The 12,538-nt window shown below is 36.2% G+C and overlaps 1 protein-coding gene across 2 annotated transcripts in view; it reads right to left on the reverse strand.

Annotated features, from left to right (window-relative positions):
• Window positions 1-12,538, reverse strand: part of LOC129257599 (unconventional myosin-Va-like) — a 50,556-nt gene that overhangs the window by 21,589 nt on the left and 16,429 nt on the right. For both annotated transcript variants that reach the window (XM_054895966.2, XM_054895967.2), the window contains exons 5-6: window positions 11,810-11,966; window positions 2,542-2,767 (exon numbers count right to left, since the gene is read on the reverse strand). In XM_054895966.2, coding sequence (XP_054751941.2) covers window positions 2,542-2,767; window positions 11,810-11,966 — 383 coding nt within the window. The remainder of the gene's footprint in view (window positions 1-2,541; window positions 2,768-11,809; window positions 11,967-12,538) is intronic.

Raw genomic sequence — 12,538 nt, forward strand, 5'->3', positions numbered from 1 at the left:
TTCAAAAGTGCTGTTCTAGATCATCAACAACATACACATGTGCATATTTCATGATGATCTAGCAGAAAGATAAGTCAAGGAGATAGCCTACATGTAATTAGCTATCTCCATGTGGTCTATGAGATAGGATAGATGGGTAAAATAATAAAATTAACAACACGCAGAGAGGCAGAAGGTCACTGCTTTCTGGCCTTGCTCGTTTATTGATTATAGTGTTTTTCAGCAAATTCAGAGGATGGTTAAGAAATGTTATAAATTTTAAGTGGATCTCTGTGAAAGATGTTTTAAAATGTCATCTTAAAATATATTGCGACAAGTCGGCCACTTCCACATGGTCATCAATAAACTGAGCTTACCATGTTTTGAGCTCATTTGCTAAGACCATGATTAACCCATACTTAATAAAATGATTGTGTCTTTGAGGCTATTCTTAATTCATGAGTTGTGTTTTGATGCAGCATTCAATATGAGAGCATCAAAGTATCAGTCTTCCAAATATCACACTTAGTCCTATGCAATCATAAAAAATAAAAATAATATTTATACAAATATAATTCTTAATTTAAAGATAATTAATTCAAAATGGTTATCTAATTTCTGCTGTCTAAAAATACAAAAAATAACTCTTTTAATGAAAACATAGAATTGCAAAGGAATGGCATAATAAAATATAACTTTTTTAATACAAAATTTCATATCAAGAGTAAGGAGGACTAAAAGTCTATCAATAGGCACCTTCATAATCGCTAGAGGGTATTCATTTGTCTCGCAATCTACTATGGTCAACAAGGAAATTCGTGATCACTCTCGCAAAAAGTGTTCACTAGCTTTCTAGGAAATTCGTGATCACTCTCGCAAAAAGTGTTCACTAGCTTACAAGTTTTCGAGTTTTCTAGTGCCGCTGCAACTCTTTATCACCTCTTTATTAAGCACCTTCATGTTTCTCAAATTCAATATGAATAAATGGACATCCTTTGAGGTCACACAATTAATTCCAGGACACCTGTCATGTAAAGGTCTTCCTTACGCTGTGTTCAATTGATTTTTTTACCCAGGAAACATGGTTTTCAAAGATGTGAAGTTCAAACCACAGCTACTTTCAAGCACTAGGTTGTAAAAATATAGGTATTTAAAATGTAAACATTAAAGGGACGCTCTGCATTGAAAATATTTATAAAATAGAGTAAAATTCACAGAGCAATATGCTGAAAATTTAATCATAACCTGATAAGAAATAGCCAAGTTATTGAATTTTAAAGTTAAGCTATATATTGTGGAAACAGTTATCTGCACGTCGTCATGAATATTCATTACATGGACTGATGATATCACATCCCCACTTTCCTTTTTCTTATGTTATTACATGAAATGATAATTTTCATTTTTTTTTCATACATGTGTGACAGTGAATGATATGTCTCCCATGAAATGAGATAAGTTGCAGCAACGAATACCTAATAATTCACTTAATCAATTGTTATTCAAATATTTTTGGTTCATGAAAGAAAGAGTTTGAATAAACCTAATTTCATATAATGAAATACAAAAGAACAAGTGGGGATATGACATCATCAGTTTGCTCATTGAATATTCATGACAACATACCTACAACTGTTTCACCAGAATAATGCAAATCTTTAAAATGCCATAACTTTCTTATTGATACCACTAAATTAATGTTGCTTAGTATTAGCAAAACCAAGTCAAATAACTTAACCACAAAATACTTTCAACACTGCAACTGTGAATATAATATGCACATTCCCACAACAACAGAACTTAAATAATTTAACGCTTTTACAGAAAAACAACAAAATCCAACATCTTTCACATGTAAGAAATTAATAAATAAACACACTCAAACAAAATAAAAAATTATACATAACCAAAAGCAAAGGGGGACTACCAATAACAAAAACTAAATAAAGTAAAATGCATTCATTTCAGAATAATGATAAAATATAATACTAATACATTCCAAAATAACTGTACACATGAAAATGTTAAAACTATGGCATGAAATTGAAAAATTATTCATAAATAGTGGAGAAAAACAAATCCGAAGAATCAATGAAAGATGTTTCAAAGATATGGATAATCTGAATGAGGGAAAGATGAAACATTCATCAAAACCAAGGATTCAAGATAAAAATCAAACTGTCAATTTGCCTGAAAATAACTGAGGAAAACATCAAGAATTATTACTGAATTTGGGAGATTTCCACCTTGACAAAAATCATCAAGAACTCTTATATCTTTCTGTTCCAAAGAACCAATGCAAAAAATGTCTTTGGAGAAGTTTTCTTAAACGGGATTGATATCATAAACTGAACATTAAGTGACATTTAACAAAATGTTATACTGAGTTTGTAATTATCCCATTAGGATCAACAGGCATTCCTATGTGATTATTCATACATAGCAAGATTTCCTCAAAGAACCTTCTGTGAAAAGGTTTATTGGTCACAACTTCTACTGCAGAAACATTGTAGGTAAAGTAAAACTTGATCAATAACAAGAAAGAGTAATACGTATACATACCTAAAGCCAACTCCTTCACATCTTGTTGATCGCAGCATGCGCAAAGCTGGTAGAAGATGTGGTAATTCCTCTCCTCTGGGGCCTGGAAGACCACACGTGACTTCTCCAGAAGATACGTCCGCATGTTGGCACCAACGATGTGATGGAGTCGGTTGAACCGGATCTCAATGTACTTGCCGAAACGACTGCTGTTGTCATTTCGCGTCGTCTTGGCATTGCCGATAGCCTTAAGAAAAGTGGACATGAGATGGTAGATGTTAAGGGTTACGAACGCCATGGTGACGGTTCAAGCGTTTCCTCTTCTGAATGATATGACTTTCACTTGAAGGATTTCATCAATTCAAGAAAGATTCCACTAGTAATCATAGCCATCTTCAAAGACCATCAGGTAATCAACTAACAACCAATATACACCAATTGAAGAAATCACAACATAGCAGATGAATGATTTGGCTTTGGACTTCAGATGCTGTTTTCCACTTGCACAATATATTACCTCCAAGTTATATGTATCTTTTCTTGTAGGACAAAAGTTTAATTCAATTCCATCAGTTTAAAAGACTCCTTTTACTAAAGTAGCTTAATGCGAAAATCCCTCTTATCCAGGTTGGTGCAGTCTCCCATTAGTTAATGAGTAAACCTGTCAGAGTAGAATTTTAACAGGTTTGCTGAATTAGCAATTAAATACTCTGCTGTAAAAATTTATGGTGCGTCTTCTTTTATTGTTGACATCTCAAGAAGCAACTGGTCAGACAGAGTTGGCAGAACATCAAAAGTCTGTCATGCTAATTAGTAAGTAGGCAGCAAGGGAAGAACATGGGTCAAGGCTTGAATCCTGAAGCAGACAGATAGCATCCAGAAACAATAATTTAAAAAAAAACGTTCATTCTGTCACAAATTCCAAATATGTGCACAAATCATTGAGTTTGAAAACTTGAGATAAATCATTTGCGTAAATCTTTGTTTCCCTCCTTGTACTCTTTCGATCCGACATCATAACTGCCCTTGAATGTGAAGCAAGTGTTTCAGGTTTCGGCGTGAGAGTTATCTTGTCAAAAACATCTTACCCACCATCATTATACACATCATTAAATTGCCAAGGAACCAGGCGAATGTTCTCAGATTTCGTATCTTGGCAAATTTTGCATAAAATGTCACTTAAGGCAAGCAGCAAACGTCATTCGCAGAACAGGAGACAAAACCAGGTAATGACATACAATTGGCAGTAATTCAGCAATCAGTGCACAGCCACCACAAAAACCTTAAACATTAACGTTGCTGTCGCTTCTCTTACAGGTGATGTAAATTAAAGTCGGATGACAGCACAAAGCAATGCAGAGAGCCAAATATCAGATCACAGTAGAGACTGTCGAACACAAGTTAGGAATAGTAATCCTTCTTGGTCAAAGATGTATGCAGGTGCTAAAGCAGACTAATGATGATATTCTTCACTTGGAAAAAGCTGATCAGAATAAAAGCATGCCCATATAAAAATAATGGGGAGCAAGGGGTAGGTGGGAGCTTCAATAGCTCCCTAACCCTTGAAGAAGTTTTCCAGACCTCATGCATCAACATTTATCAAGGTCAGAGGGTGGAGGTGATGTGACAAGGTCTAACACAATCAACATCTCCTGGCTGGACTGATCCTGAAGACAGATTAATACAATCCCTCTAAAGCTGGTTTGGAACACTCTTCCTTAATGCTCTCCTCCACTCACTGCTCTCAAAGAAAAGCAAAGTGGATTCTGTGGGGCTGGCTTCCTCCTCTGCGACAGTGGCAGAAGACTCGGAGCTCAGTCGAACTCTCTCTGTATATCTCTCTCCCTCTCTCCCTCTCCAAGCTTCCTCTGACCTATTTAAGGTGGGCTTACTCATCAGAGCAGACCCTGGGCTGGCCTAAGTGAGAGGAGTCGAGCTCATGGATAAAGAGGAGGAGGAGGAAGAGGTACACATATGAAAAAGCTGAGTACAATCAAATGGTTTCCTCCAATTGGTGGCCTCAGTCTTCAAGGAGTTGCAGATTGATTTTAGAATGTCAACAGTCATTCTTTCGAGGACATTCCTGTCTGAGGTAGGTGTTCAATACAACTAAACATTTACAAGCACCTTTACTTTATTCATCTACATTCATATCATTATACCACCATATAAGAGAAATGTTTCATATAAACATCTTAGCTATACGCTTTGTGACCTGAGGCAGAAAGGGATAGTTCCAAAAAGACTTAGTATTAACATCAACACGCTGGAAAATAATGATCAGAATAAAGGCAGTTTCAAGCAGAAAAAAATTACAAAAGGACAAGACGATCGCTCCTAAAACAGACGCACTTCCTCTATGTCTACTGAGTCAATGGGAGCTATTTTTGATGTCTCTTGTGAAAACTAAAAACAGAGTTTCACAGATATAATTGGATTACAATTTGTTTCCCCAATGCTGTCACTCACAATCATAGAGCTAACTCCTGGAGTTCAGAGTGCCCACACCAGGACAACAGCATTGTTGGGGATGAAATGCATCACGATACAGCCGTTTCTTCACACTATGGTGCTGCTATCCCTTCTGAAATGCTGACATGCACTTGTAATTCTGCATTTCCTGCCTTGCCAAGATAACAGAACACTTGAGATCTGAGCCTGGGATGTTAAAAAAAGCAGTGGTAGGGGGAGGGGAATATCTGGATAGTTTCACACTAAGATGATGTGTATCCTCCTGCCTTGCTTGGAGGGGACTCGTCACAACAATCATAAAGGATAATATGAAATAATGACTACATTGGGCACAGGTGTCAATAAAATGGGGTAATGTAACCAAGGGCAACCAGACTAACCACAGGAAGCATCCACCTGTGCTCTGGGTGACTGGGCATATAGACTTTGAGATGGAACTTTAATAGGAGAGTGAGAATAAATTGAGAGAACAGGGCAAGAAGATTCAATTGGCATGCTCACCACTGCCAATTACCCCTTTTCACTGAGATATAACGACTCTTCTGTTATTTTCCACTCATTCCGTCAATGACATTGTAACTGTTTCTAATACGAAACCAAATAAAGGTTACAGCTGATGTCTGAAATGTTTTCGGATATGACACAGACACGATTTTGCCTGTCAAAATGATTTCAAACTTTCAGACAGCTCTCATCACATTTCATGACCAGCGATAAGATAACAATCTGTTCAAAGTCCCCAGATTTTTGATGAACAATGGTAAATGACATTTCACATGATCTAATTTTCCTCACTTTTCATATTTCTTCCGAGACAGACCCGGACTCGTATCACAAATAGAACCATTAACCTATAGTTCACTTTCTTGTGATGGTGTTTCTTATGCTTCAAATTATAGAAGATGAACAGACAATTTTCTCATTGTGGACTACAGAAATGTCAAGTTATACTAATTCCTCATTGCTTGAGTGATGTTTATCACTTATTTACACAAAAAAATGTATACATATTATTCTTGTAATGGTTTTTAGAACACTTTGTTTAGCTAGTAAAAATACTCTAGTGGAAACGGTGCACATATTCTTCAAGGGCAAGCCAGAATCTGATCACCCGGTTTCTAATATACCTGTAAATCCCTGGAGGTGTCATTCCAATGAATTAAAAAAAACACTATATATAAGTAAGATCAAAATACTATTGGTTATATGCAATCAATTGTGCAAATCACACTGAGCTTTGTGTTTATGTTATTAAAGTTACTTTCACAGCAAATTAAAAGCCAGTTTATACTTCATGATGAGAATCTATAATGGTATAATGGTATTCTCAGAGCAACAGCATACCCGAACAGTGGAAGTGGTAATGACGATCACAAGTTATCTTGGCTCCAAGTTTATATACCTCATCCTGTAAGGAGGAAGTTTTCACTGACAGCCTGTCATTTCTGCCCATTCTTAGGGCATCCATATTGGGGCAGTGGAGTGGAGGCATTCCTTAATACAAAACTACAAATATGAAAGATCTTCATAATTTTGAAAGATCGTGCTAAACCTGTCACTAGTCATTCCAGTGGTTTTCATTGCACTTATTAACCAGACTACTTACTCACCATCATCATGCATTTTATCGATTTTAATGCAGAATTTATTTGTGAAATATGATAAAAAGATTTGATTTTCTTCCAATTATAAAGCTACATGCAATAAGAAAATATACATTAAATGGGGACATGATCATGGGTTTATTTTAATTTTATTCCTTTTTAAGCCTTTTCTTTTCCTTATTTTTTTTTATAGTCTGGAATAAAAAAAGCTATCATATTCATGATCTTTAATGCCTGAAAAAAGAGCTATTTACCAAGAAATTTGAACTACAGTTTAAAGAAAACTGATGGTAAAAATTGATAAACAATAATCACTTCATCCTTTGGGTGCTTTAGAAGCGATGAAGAAAGGTTTCAGCAAGTTCATCAAGGGACAAGATTCCGCTTCCAGAAAGGGGGATCCTGTTCAAATTTTCAGCATCTTCTATTCAAGTACATTAAAAACCACAAGCATGACACACACAAGGGGTTAGCAAGCCCTGACAGATCCGTTGTCTCCATCATTCAGGAAGGTTTGTGAAGTATCTTCCACTCCACTGCTCCGTTATAGATGCTTGAAGAATGGGAAGAAATGACAAGCTGTCGGTGAAAACTTCCTCAAGCTGGGGTGAAGGACATAAACCCTGAGCAAAACCCACATATGGTACTCATTACCGCTTCCATTCTTGGGACATCGTTGCCTTTAGACTTTTGTCAAGTTGTATTGTTTTCAAAGTGAAACCCAATGATGGATGATACTCTGAAAGCAATGTTTAAATGTTGCTGACTAAGGGCAAGATTAAGTAGATATTTCCCATAAATCATGTCAGTTCTTGTCCTTTTAGAAACTGCGAGTGGTATTTGCTGCAGTACATCCTATCTAATATCCCAAATTAAATTCTATTAGGTATCCTTTGAATTAACCTCCCATCATTTTCAGAGCAATATTAAATTTAGGCTGGGGAGCATGGAAGTTTAGAACAGACTACCCATCTCGAATTTATCACTTGAAAAAAAAAAACAAGTGGAGCGCCTCTGGCAGTCTCGCAATTCAATATAGCAGCAGTGCTGGCTTTGAAAACGACTATAGAATAATCATTCACAAAAAACACCATTCATATGATGATAAAATACTATGTTCATTGACCCTAAACGACATTTGACCTTGATCCTGTCACCAAAGACTTATGCAAGACAATCAGTGATACTTGATTACCCTTCTGTCCACATTTCATGAACTAGACCCATAAACTTTCAAAGTTATGATGGTAATTCAACAAATACCCCCAACATGGTCAAAGTTCACTGACCTTGGTCATGTGACCTGAAACCCATGCAGGATGTTCACTGATGCTTAATTACTCTTTTGTCCAAGTTTCATGAACTAGATCCATATACTTCCAGAGTTATGACATATAAAAAACTTAACCTTGTTTAAGATTATTTGATTTCCCAAACATGGTTTAAGTTCATTGACCTTTGACCTTGGTCATGTGACCTAAAACTCAGGAAAAAGGTTCAGTAATACTTGATTACCCTTATGTCTCAAGTTTCATGAACTAGGTCTATATACTTTCTAAATTATGACATTTCAAAAACTTAACCTTTGTTTAAGATTTGATGTTGACCACGCCGCCATCACCATCAGAAAGGCGTCGCCTATAGTCTCACTCTGCTATGCAGGCGAGACAAAAACTGATTTGAAGAGACTCTTTTTTCAAAATGTCTAAATTTTGGTTGAGTAAATTTTCCTTCTTAAAACTTTCTGGTCCTTACCAAACATACCTGTGATGACATTTTTCTCCATTTAAATATAACAGATGCTCCTTGGATATATTGGATTCAAGAAGTGTGTGGCCCATGGGGCAAACCTTCTTGTTAAACCTGCATTAAATGGAATCCTATCAGTGAAATATGCTAGACTCTTCAGGGAATCACTGAAATTCAGAAGTAGCATGCTTCCTGTGATATGTCACACAATGAATGTAACAGGATATCAGTATTTTGAGACATCAAGGGTAGAAAGCTTGTGGTCATCTTGTTCAAGTCAAGATGACCAATGATATAAATCATTGATGCTGAGTGAAGCAAGGCATTAGCATAAACAGACCACAGAACCCCCTAAAGAGACTAGGAAACCCCTTAACAACGTAAACTATGAATCCAGATCGAAACTCATTTGCACATAGTCAAAATTTATGCCCCCCCCCCCTGCCCCAATGCCAGATTTAAATAACATTGCACATTTAATTTCTAAAAGTTTCAAAAAGATTAATAATATCATCAGTAGTAACTCTAATTTTGATTTATCTCATTGGTCCCATAAATCATTGCAATGAGTTGACCTCTATGACCTTTGACCTGTGACTCCCAAATCATGCCAACAAGACATTTAATCAGACTCTTGAAATTAAGAAATAATGCCAGATACTGACTATGTCACGGAATTTCATACAAGCCCTGGTAATTACCCAATTAATCACACTGGAAAATAGCCAAATCTGAACAGAAATCTCACAATGAAATTTCAGATATTGATGTTTTTCAAAATCTAGTAGACAGTAGGAGTGGGATATTCCATGACTTGTCTATGCCAAACTTACTTGCATGGGAGTACTTCATGAAACAAATAGTGATTTTTTTTAAATGACTTTTGTTGCAAGCTACTACCAATTCTTGTATCTGATTGGCTTAGAACAAAATGGTCTGTTCAAATCATGAACAAAACTATGCTCCCCAGGTATCTTGTTTCTATTTGTCTCCTGAATGAAGTCTCTAAAGTTCATTTTCAAGTCACTTTAATCTTCTTATAAATACAATCTGTTACGCCTGTCATCAAAACAGTCCAGCAAATCCAATCAAAGTTTATGATAGCTTGAATGTATCAGATACTGAATCCATCAGATAGTCACAGCATACCTTCCTTAACCCTGGATATGTCAATATACTTAATCACCCAATTAAATCATTTGGAGAATGGCCAATTTTCACAATGATCTCACTTTCTTTAGGAATCTGAAATCATTTAAAGATAGAATCATAACAAAATTTGATAAAGGACTCTTTAAACTATACATAAATTGATATGAGAATAGCATTTGGATGGACCACCAGGAATCCAGAATGACAGTAAGAGTCATCTACTGTATGTTTCTGGGAATCTTACACCTTTCAATGGCAACTGCCATCTAAAAAAAACCCACATAATTTTAGTAAGGTACAGCACGCTCTTTTTGCACATGACAAGCAGTCCAACTGGTACTATCCCAACCATTGATAAGGATACCTTCCAGGCTACCACTTGCTATGTTCATTCTTATTTTGTTCTTTATGTATCATCTTTCTACCAAATGTGGTAGAGGAGTTAGGAAGGAAGGAAACTGCGATTGAAGAAGATAGCCTGAGGAAAGTTACCCTCAAGTCGGTCCAAAAGATTACGAAAATATCAAATTAGCGTCAAATGCAGGCTATCTATGTAACCCATCTCGATGTGGGGGCTGAAATGGTGATAATGGCAAGCTTTGACTGAAATGTGATACACTGTGAATCAGTATCACATGACCATGGTGTGATGTCAAGGTACTGTCCCTGGTTGCCAACTCTCCTTAAGGACAGTGATAACATTTTAAAGATAAACCAAGAACATCAGCAATCATTGCATCTTTTTCAGTTCTATAAGAATGGATCACTGGCGTAAATCCTTGCATCACTCGAATTGTTCAGGGGGGATGATCTACCGTTATTGTTCCATCCCCCCCCCCCCACTTGAATAGCATGACATCATGGATATAGGGCCCGTGGAATGGATACATAAATTTTGGAAGAACATCACCTCACATATACGCCTGAAAAGGGTCATTAAATGTCGAAACCCAGGTCCATATTCATAGGAAATTAATGAATCTTGTCAACACCAACTACGGCCTATGTAATTAGATTATAATAACTTGACCATTCAGGTTTTATGAATATGGACCCAGTTAATCAGCAAGGTTGTTTGACTTGATGAATCGAGCAGGATTTATAATGAATCCACCATTTTGGTAATCTTAAATCATTCTTGATAAAGTAGATAAAGATGATCTGTTGTGTCGACATGGAAGAAGAGTGATCTATTACAGTCCCATCAACAAAACCAAATTGAAGCAGACCGATGGTAGGTCATTGGAAGTAACATAATAACTTTGGTCCGTCTGGAGTCAGATTCTCTGGTGTGAATGTGACATACGAAATACATGATATGCGAAGTCAAAACTCTCTGTAACTTAATCCTATCAAACCAGAAGCAGTGGCTGCATCATCACAAGAGGCCTTCCTAAACAGAGACTACGACATAGATGTACTTCCTGGAGAAAAACAAGACAAACAACGCTGTAGATCAGTGACCTCAAGAAGGTTAGATGGTTCCTGAATCCTTGGTTCTCCATTTTCTCTCTCTTGTTCTATTCTCACCGCCTCAAGAGGAACTGAAGTCAACGTTCTCTACCTGAAGTCCATTTGTGGTAGCTGTCCAGCTACCTCCACATCATAGCACATTATTAATATACTATGACACCATTTTGGAAATCGCCAGAAGGCAGAACAACAACTTTGAGAAGCATGGTCCATAAATATCCCTCAATGGTGATGCATCTAGACTGAAATAATCCATTAGACAATACGTGAAGCTGGAAATACCTTTTTGTCTTCCAGTAGGGTGATCGTGATGATTTTCATTGAGATTATTCACACACCAACAGAAAAACATGCTAGTATGGATAAAATAAAAAGGAATATATTTTATAAATACCCTTATCAACATATAGTTGGAAATACAATTTATCTGGATAAAGTTTCAAAAGAAGTTTATCATTGAATAATGGCCATCTCATGAAATTATCTGAGCTGTAACTTTCTTTCTCAACATAACATTTAGTAATCTAATATCCAGACATGAATTAATATCCCACGCATGGATCTAAAATCACCATTTATATGTCTTTACTCTTATATTATTTTTTGTTCACTTTCAACTTTACTTTTTATCATAACTTCATGGCTATTTCTTAATTGTGAATTCTTTTAAGTTTTAGAGCAATATTTTAATTTTCGGGAGCAAGATAAACCGGTCCTTTCTTGGTATTGTTATTCTGATGAAATATGTTCAAATCTTAATGAATACTAACGTTTTTTCAAGTTGGATAATTAATCGATCTAATTAAATGAGAAAAAATCCCTTCTCCTGTTTTGTTTACCTCCATGATGGGGTTTGAAGCTAGAACCTTCTTCTCGACTTGGGTTTCACTAGAGGAGCCTCCGACGGTAGCAAAGTATCTCATAGCATACTTGGCAGATACCGTCTTCCCTGCTCCACTTTCACCACTGACGATAATAGATTGGTCCTGCTCAAATCTGTTCAAACAAAATAAATAAAAGAGAGAAATAGGAAAGAGAAGATTAATCATTTGTAAATAGTTTCTAGGCCGAATGGAAGGAGAATATAAATACAATTTTCCTTGCTCCGATGATGAAAGTACATTGGAACTCCTGGGTTATAACAAAAAGGAGAGAATAATGCAAACAGGTGCAATAACATAAACTGGGAACAATACACCTGCAAACATTCCAATTATTCTCACATGTACCTGTGTGTCAAACACAAGGAAGAAGGTTGAGAGAGATCAGTACAAGTAGCTTAAAGAACTCAATCATATCATAAAACTGGAGATTGTACTTTTATTTTTATGATTCAAAATATGACTCAACGAAGACAGAAAAACAGTTAGCATCTTTCAAACAAAGTCAATGACATGGTGAGCATCCTTAGGCCTATGCCTCACAACAGGAAGGAAGGTAAAGGAGACTAAGAACACAGGGATTGACAAAAACATTTATATGTACAAGAATTTCTTGTAAATGAAGACAAGAATCATTAAAACAGAAGGCAACAAAAAGTCCCAAGTTACACCAATCCCTTACATAGA

The sequence above is a fragment of the Lytechinus pictus genome, chromosome 3 (assembly GCF_037042905.1).
Source record: "Lytechinus pictus isolate F3 Inbred chromosome 3, Lp3.0, whole genome shotgun sequence".
Classification (NCBI taxonomy): Eukaryota; Metazoa; Echinodermata; class Echinoidea; order Temnopleuroida; family Toxopneustidae; genus Lytechinus; species Lytechinus pictus.